Raw genomic sequence first — 8908 nt, forward strand, 5'->3', positions numbered from 1 at the left:
AAAAGAAATGGGGAAAGGATTCCCTATTTAATAAATGGTGCTGGGAAAACTGGCTAGCCATATGCAGAAAGCTGAAACTGGATCCCTTCCTTACACCTTATCCAAAAATTAATTCAGCGTGGATTAAAGACTTAAATGTTAGACCTAAAACCACAAAAACCCTAGAGGAAAACCTAGGCAATACCATTCAGGACATAGGCATGGGCAAGAACTTCATGACTAAAACACCAAAAGCAATGGCAACAAAAGCCAAAATAAACAAATGGGATCTAATTAAACTAAAGAGCTCCTGCACAGCAAAAGAAACTACTGTCAGAGTAAACAGGCAACCTATAGAATGGGAGAAAATTTTTGCAATCTTACCCGTCTGACAAAGGGCTGATACCCAGAATCTACAAAGAACTCAAACAAATTTACAAGAAAAAAATCAAATAACTCCATCAAAAAGTGGGCGAAGGATATGAACAGACACTTCTCAAAAGAAGACATTTATGCAGCCAACAGACACATGAAAAAATGCTCATCATCACTCGCCATCAGAAAAATGCAAATCAAAACCACAATGAGATACCATCTCACACCAGTTAGAATGGCGATCGTTACAAAGTCAGGAAACAACAGGTGCTGGAGAGGATGTGGAGAAATAGGAACACTTTTACACTGTTGGTGGGAGTGTAAACTAGTTCAACCATTGAGGAAGACAGTGTGGCGATTCCTCAAGGATCTAGAACTAGAAATACCTTTTGACCCAGCCATCCCATTACTTGGTGTATACCCAAAGGATTATATATCATGCTGCTATAAGGACACATGAACACGTATGTTTATTGTGGCACTATTCGCAGTAGCAGAGAGTTGGAACCAACCCCAGTGTCCATCAATGACAGACTGGATTAAGAAAATGTGGCACATATACACCATGGAATACCATGCAGCCATAAAAAGGGATGAGTTCATGTCCTTTGTAGGGATGTGGATGAAGCTGGAAACCATCATTCTGAGCAAACTATTCCAAGAAGAGAAAACCAAACACCGCATGTTCTCACTCATAGGTGGGAATTGAGCAAGAGAATACTTGGACACAGGGTGGGGAATATCACACACTGGGGCCTGTTGTGGGGTGGAGGCAGGGGGAGCGATAGCATTAGGAGATATACCTAATGTAAAGGACGAGTTAATGGGTGCAGCACACCAACATGGCACATGTATACATATGTAACAGACCTGCACGTTGTGCACATGTACCCTAGAACTTAAAGTATAAAAAAAAAAAAAAGAAAACTATTTCATTTGGTTTACAGAAGCAGAGGCTACTAAGTTGAGGGTCTCAGAAAGGGCTTATGTGCATAGCTACTAAAAAATAGAACATTATAATAATACCAACAGTATTCCAAGTAAATAACCATAATTAAATTTTCCTCAACAGTTCATTCAGTCCTGTGTAATTCTTGTTCAGCTGAATCTTGGATTGGAAGTCTGCTTTTCTGAAGTACATCTTCTTGACTGAAAAGAGTCCTGGAAATCCTGACTTCATCTACCAATATGGTCTGAAAGTCGTGTGATGTCAGCTGAGAAGTCTTTATCCAAAATCCACTTTTGAAATGCTAATAATTCAGACTATATCAAAAGTATAGTCATTTTCATGAGGCTCTAAGACTCTTTGTTGAAGATATATCAGCTTCTGGCCTATAGCTTCTGGCCTTGCCTATGGCAGAGCCTTTAGGCAAGCATCAGAATACCTCAGAAACTGCCTATAGATGACAAAGACTAAATGTTTATATTATTAGGATAACCAAAAGAATGGAATATAGTAAAATTCTTTGTTGGGATATGATACATAATTATTTCATAGAGTTTGAACGATGTTTCCCCTGAATGCTTCCATATTTGATGGGTTATGTTGGGTATGGATATTTGTTTTCCATGCTGATCAGGAAGCAGGCAAAGAAAAGGAGTTCTGGAGAATTCTACAGGCAGGTTTCCCAACCCTTCTACTTCCCCTTATTCCAGATTTGAAGGATTAGGCCATATTTTTCTTCTTTGCCGAGTGCTTGATTTTTCCCATGTTCTACCACTTGAAAGAAAGGTTTTCCATTTTGCTTCTTTGCTAGGATTGGACTGTCCAGAATGCTTTGTACAGTATATGTTTACAGTAAACTTAATCTTTTAACTGAACTGGAAAACATATCTCACAAGTATACTAGTACCCTGTTACCTTTCCCATGACTTCTTTTCCCATGACTCTTAAAATGTACTTTTTATTTTTACAAATGGAACACGTTAGGAATCTTTACAAAATGAGTTTTTTTTTTTTTTTTTCCATGTTTTTTTTTTTTTTTTTTTTTTTTTCTGTTCTTGTGACCTCATTTCTGTCTTAAAGGAAAGTCCCCGGTTAGTTAAAATGATATGTTCCCTAATATGTTTTAGGAACTTAACAGCTTTAAAATGTTTCTTCAAGTTTGTTATGGAATCACTGCTGGTTTTAGAGCTGCTATTGCTTTGATTTGTTTTAAAGTGCTGCAGTTCCTAAGAGTAGGTATAAAAGTGAAAGTTGATTATTGAAAGATGTTTGAAGAGGCACGTAACGTGCAACTATTCCTATTTGTCAAAAGACCTCTGTAGGAAATGTTTCCCTTTTCTTCCTAGTGCCATTTAATTGGAATTTAAATGACAGCTATAGAAGATATGTGTTGATGTTACAACTCCACGAATTTGCTTTGACATCCTCTGAGCTTCACTTTTCTCATTTGTATAGTAGGGCATGATTAAAAAAACACTTTGTAAATTGCTAGTGCTGTCTATATAGTACTCTACTCATATGTCTCTCCACATACTCTTTGACCCATGGTAGTCAAAGGATTCTCATTCCTTTCTTGCAAAAGCCAGGTCCCAAATCACAGGGATGGAAGGCAGGTAAATGGTGATAATTTTGCCTTTGTATTTTGTTGTCAACTTATGGATTTGTATCTTTTCAGGTTGATACAGGCAATACTGGAAGGGTGTTTGCTTCTGATGCTGCTGCTTTCCTGAAAAAATCAGGGCTTCCAGACTTGATACTTGGAAAGGTAGTATTTGTTCATTATAACTAGATTATAAGTTTGTAAGGAATATGTAGTATAGATGAACTGGATTCAAATTTAGAAAGACATCATCAAGAAATTTAGAAGTTAGAACCCAGTCATAGAAACCATTTTAATAATAGGATGAAGGGAATTTGTAGCGTAGTGATTTACCTTCTTGAAAAGGAAGAGGTTTTTCAGGTTTTTAGAAACAAACTACTTTTTAATAGGATAAAATGAGGAAGTAATAAGGACATTTGGTGGGGAGAAACAGTGAAGACTGGGAATCTTGCCACACACTCAAACTTGGCTCTATCCCTATTTCCTCTGTTATAACTGTCTCTGTTTAATGTGTGGTGAATAGAGTGGGGATGAGAGGCTTTAAAAGAGCACAAAGAGATGGAAAGCCCCTCCGCTGTCTACGCCTTATACATGATATTGATATATATTCAAAATCCTGAAAAATAATCACTATTAATAATTATTCACAAATAAACATTAATCATCTCAACCTGCACATAGAAAAGAATATCTTAAGGATCCAAAATCAAGAATAGTATGTACGTTATAGTAGAAAGAGCATTGGTGTCAGAGTTAGAACTTGGATTAGTGAAAAAGGCATGTGACTGGAAGTTAGAACTTAGGTTTCACTTCTTTCCCTGGTGACTTAAATGTTCTTGAGCCAAGTCACTTACTCTCATTGGGCCGTAGTATCTTTGTGAAGGGTTGCACTAAATCAGGGTTGCCCAATCTTTTGGCTTCCCTGGGCCACATTGAAAGAAGAATTGTCTTGGGCCACACATAAAATATATTAACACTAATAATAGCTGATGAGCAACAACAACAACAAAAAATCGTTTAAAAACCCTCTTAATTTATTAAAGAAAGTTTATGAATTTGTGTTGGGTCACGTTCAAAGCTGTCTTGGGCTGCATGTGGCCTGTGGGCTGCAAGTTGGACAAGCTTGCACTAAATAATCTTTAAGACTTCTTTCTACTCTTAATTCTATGATTCTTGGATCTGATTACCAGAGAGCATGAGGTTGTAAATAGCAGAGATTTCATTTATCATTCAGATGACTTTTAAAATATACATTGATATTTTCCCCCTAAATTTCAGATTTGGGATTTAGCCGACACAGATGGCAAAGGTATCCTGAACAAACAAGTAAGTTTCAGATATTCATATGATTTTTTTTTTTTTGAGTGATTCAAAATAAAAAATAGCCAGCAGGGGTTTTTTGTATTTTGAAGCTAAGAGTTGGTTTTTACCAGCATTAGGGTTTTGCCTAGGGCAAGTGTGTAACAATGAAAGTATTTCCAGTCACTAGATGTTAATAGAAGTCTTAATAGTTAGTGTTAGTTTGGTGACATTGTTCTCCTGGAGTTTATTTTTCTGTCTTTCAGAGAGACTTTGCTCTTTAATTTTCCTAGTTACATAGTGTTATAAGTAAAAGTGAATGTTACTAAGTAAGTGTTAAGATGGTATTGTCTAGTAGATTTGAAGATCTGAAAGGAAGCTCTTGGTTAGTCACATGTGAGATGTGAGTATTCTTGTCTAGGTCTTACCCCTGATATATAAACCAAAAAATGGTTTACAAACCAGAAGTAAATTCTTGACCAGAATACATAAAAGTGGTTATGTCCAAGGGTGTTGAATACCATCAGTGTACTCTGAAGTTCTGATTGTTGGGGGTGGATTTCAGAGTTGTATAAGGATTGAATTCCAAGTTTGCTCAGTGCCACTACTCAAAGTTAGGCCTCCTCCCCACCCCCAGCATAGCTGAAGCAGGATCAAAGCCAGATATTGGAGAAATTTGATGAGAGGGTCAGAATATCCAGTCTTTTAATTAAGATTTCAGGGCTAGATTATAGTCCCCATTCGAGTCTCTGTGTAGAAGGGCTACTTGGTATATTGGAGGCATAGGAAAACAAAATTCGTATGGGCCCACCTAGGTGCCATGTACTCAGCCAGCAAATATTTGTTGAATACCTATGATGAACCAGGCTTTAGAAATATAGAGGTTAACATGATAGATGTGGTCACTGTCTTAAGGTTTTACAGTGAAATAAATTTTTTACTTATAATTCTTGGAGTTTGGATATTGAGTTTGAGTTGCTTTATTACTTCCAGGTGGCTGGATTTATGAGTCTGCAGTTAAACTTTGAATTTCCATTGGAGGCATAGTTTTTTTTTTTGAGACAGAGCCTTGCTCTGTCACCCAGGCTGGAGTACAGTGGCGTGATCTTGGCTCACTGCAACCTCTGCCTCCAGGTTTCAAGTGATTCTCCCATCTCAGCCTCCTGAGTAGCTGGGATTACAGGCATATGCCTCCGCACCCGGCTAATTTTTTTGTATTTTTAGTAGAGATGGAGTTTCACTATATTGGCCCGGCAGGTCTTAAACTCCTGACCTCAAGTAATCCACCCACCTTGGCCTCCCAAAGTGCTGGGATTACAGGTATGAGCCACCTGCCTGGCACAGATTTTTAAGTTAGCGTATGAATGAAAGAAAAGAAACCAATACTTAATGAATTTCCATGTGACAAAAAAGACACTAGGCAATTTCCTCCTGCAGCATGGTTTTTATTTTGTTGCTCATAATACATTGCAAGGTAGGTATTAGCCCCCCTTTTATGGAAGGATTTTAGCTTGCCCATGGCCTCACAACTATAAGTAGCAGAATTAGAATTTAATGGAAAATTATTTCACTTCATAGCCCATCCATACTGTGGTAATAGACTTGATTACTTAAGAGTAATTGAATCTCAAATAGAGTGAGAAAAGAAAGAGGGTCATGTTAGAATACTTAGAATACCAGCAGTTAGAGAAGACATTGACTCCAACAGAAGAGACTTGAAAGGTCAGAAGAGACCTAGGAGGGATTTGTGAAGCTGTTTGGTGGAGGAGAGATTCCAGGAGGATACTTTCCCAGGCTGCAGAGAGAATAATCAGGATGAGGCTTTTGTTTGTTTGTTTGTTTGTTTGTTTGTTTTAGGGCTGTTTGGTAGCTGGGAGATTATTTGTGACATAGGCGGTAGTTTTTCTAGCTAATCATAGGAGTTGAAGTCAGATGGCACAGAAGTTTGTGGAATGAATGAGAAGAAAAGGGGATATCTTGAAATAGCATTTTTTCAAGAATTGAGTGAAGGCAAGGGATTGTATAAAGCAGACAATCTGCAGGGTGGTAAGAATGGGTTATGAATTGGGTATGAAGGGTGTAGGGGAGAGTACGGGAGTTGAGAAAAGTAGTGAAGGGTTGATTACATCAGCAACTATATACTAGGGTACTGACAGGTTGGACAAATTGTAACTTGTGTAAAGACTTTTGTTATCATGTCTATTCCCAGACACTAACTCAAAACAGCTGAAAACCAGTTGCTTCAGCTTCTTTGCATTTATTAATTAAGTTTTGGACTAAGACTTCAACTGCTAAAAATCCAAGGACTTTTGGGAGAGATTTATAAGTATTTTGAAGTTAAACTGTTACATAATTTTTTTTGATGTTGCACAGTTATTTTCTGTAGTTTTTCTGGAATCACAGTGATTAAGTCATTTGAATTACTGTCCCAGTTTCAAAATTTATAATCTCACAATCCAGAGATGACTTTTCATAACATTTTAGGTATTATTTTCTTCTGGGGTTTTTCTCTAATTCTTTTTTTCTCATTTAAATGATAAAATACATCTCTTAATATCATTAAATATTATTTGTATTTTTTTGGTTTGTCTGTTTTTTTTGAAACAGAGTCTCACTCTGTCACCCAGGCTGGAGTGCAGTGGTGCGATCTCGGCTTACTGCAACCTCTGCCTTCCAGGTTCAAGTGATTCTCCTGCCTCAGCCTCCTAAGTAGCTGGGTCTACCGGTGCATGCCACCACACCTGGCTAATTTTTGTGTTTTTAGTAGAGACAGGGTTTCTCCGGATTGGCCAGGCTGGTCTCGTACTCCTGACCTCAAGTGATCTGCCCCCCTCGGCCTCCCAAAGTGCTGAGCTTACTACAGGTGTGAGCCACTGTGCCTGGCCCTAAGTATTATTTAAAACATTAGTATTCTGTATGGTTTCCACTATCTGTATGTATTTTCCCATTTATATTATTAATAATGATTCATAAATATTAGGAACATCTTTGTAATGGGATTTTTCTGCAAGATATTTTTGAAGCAAATATGCTACTTGTTGCTATGTAAGACCTCTGTAGTAATTAAGAATTATTTTATATTTTTAGATTGTAAGTATGTGTGCAGGTAGGTAGGTAGGTAGAGGGAGAATGCTCTTAACATTCATACTTTTCTTTCTTAGGAATTCTTTGTTGCTTTGCGTCTTGTAGCATGTGCCCAGAATGGATTGGAAGTTTCACTAAGTAGTTTGAACCTGGCTGTTCCTCCACCAAGATTTGTAAGAAATGCTTTTAGATTTAAATTGTATTTAATTTTTATGACACCATGTTATTTGAGAATTAAAAGTAATATATTAAAAGGAATTTTCCCTTAGGCTGTTTTACTCAGCTACTTGACTTTTTTTCCCCTATTGGCTACTGCAGTTTTTAGTTAATTTCTTGTGTATCCTTCCAGAGTTATTATATGTATACGTAAAAAAATATAGGCTGGGCGAGGTGGCTCACGCCTGTAATCCCAACACTTTGGGAGGCTGAAGTGGGAGGATCACTTGAGCCCAGGAGTTCAAGACTAACTGGGAAACAAAGCGAGACCCCATCTCTACAAAAAAATCTAAAATTTATCCGAGTGTGTTGGTATGCACGTCTGGTCCCAGCTACTTGGGAGGCTGAGATGGGAGGGTCATTTGAGCCTGGGAGTTCAAGGCTGCAGTGAGCCATGATCACACTGTCGCTCTCCAACCTGGTTGATGGCTCAAGACCCTGTCTTTAAAAAAAAAGAAAAGAAACATAAATACTTATTTTCTTATTTTACGTTAATTGTAGCATGCTATATATTAATAGTCCCCAACCTTTTTTGCACCAGGGACCGGTTTCATGGAAGACAATTTTTCCATGGACCTGGGAGGGATGGATGGTTTCAGAATGAAACTGTTCCACATCATCAGGCGTTAGATTCTTATAAGTAGCGTGCGACCTAGATCCCTCACATGCGCAATTCACAATAGGGTTCGTGCTCCTATGAGAATCTAATGCTGCTGCTGATCTGACAGGAGTTGGAGCTCAGGCCATAATGCTTGCCCACCAGCTGCTCACCTGCTACTGTACAGCTCAGTTCCTAACAGGCCATGGACGGGTACCAGTTTGTGGCCCGGGGATTTGGGGACTCCTTCTATACACATAATTCTATACCTTTTATAAGTAGCTTATTAAGTTTTAGAGGTATTTATATATAATTACATAGAAGCTTCCACTTTGTTTTTTATAGCTGTGTAGTATTTCTTTGCTTGTGTTTATGATTAACTTTCTATTGATAGACTTTTAGGTTATTTTGAATCTTTCATTATAAAAAAATGCTGCAATGAATAATAACCTTGGACATATGTTATTTTGCATGTACAGGAATGTATTTATATGTGTTAATTCCCAAAAGTAGAAATGCTGTTCAAAAGTTTTTGCCTTTGGCCGGGCACGGTGGCTCAAGCCTGTAATCCCAGTACTTTGGGAGGCCGAGACGGGGCGGATCATGAGGTCAGGAGATCGAGACCATCCTGGCTAACACGGTGAAACCTCGTCTCTACTAAAAAATACAAAAACTAGCCAGGCGAGGTGGCGGGCGCCTGTAGTCCCAGCTACTCGGGAGGCTGAGGCAGGAGAATGGCGGGAACCAGGGAGGCGGAGCTTGCAGTGAGCTGAGATCCGGCCACTGCACTCCGGCCCGGGGACAGAGCCAG

At 38.4% G+C, this 8908-nt stretch overlaps 1 protein-coding gene across 3 annotated transcripts in view; it reads left to right on the plus strand.

Annotated features, from left to right (window-relative positions):
- The window catches only part of EPS15 (epidermal growth factor receptor pathway substrate 15), a 131612-nt gene that overhangs the window by 6799 nt on the left and 115905 nt on the right, over window positions 1–8908 (plus strand). Inside the window, exons 1-4 of one of the 3 annotated variants that reach the window (XM_017875434.1) lie at window positions 1442–1545; window positions 2976–3065; window positions 4179–4226; window positions 7361–7456. In XM_017875434.1, coding sequence (XP_017730923.1) covers window positions 1543–1545; window positions 2976–3065; window positions 4179–4226; window positions 7361–7456 — 237 coding nt within the window. In that variant the 5' untranslated portion in view covers window positions 1442–1542. Of the gene's footprint in view, window positions 1–1440; window positions 1546–2975; window positions 3066–4178; window positions 4227–7360; window positions 7457–8908 lie in introns of those variants that run through there. The other 2 variants (XM_017875436.1, XM_017875435.1) reach the window with 2 other exon arrangements.

This window comes from Rhinopithecus bieti, unplaced genomic scaffold, assembly GCF_001698545.2.
Source record: "Rhinopithecus bieti isolate Rb0 unplaced genomic scaffold, ASM169854v2 scaffold_10017, whole genome shotgun sequence".
In the NCBI taxonomy this organism is placed as follows: domain Eukaryota; kingdom Metazoa; phylum Chordata; class Mammalia; order Primates; family Cercopithecidae; genus Rhinopithecus; species Rhinopithecus bieti.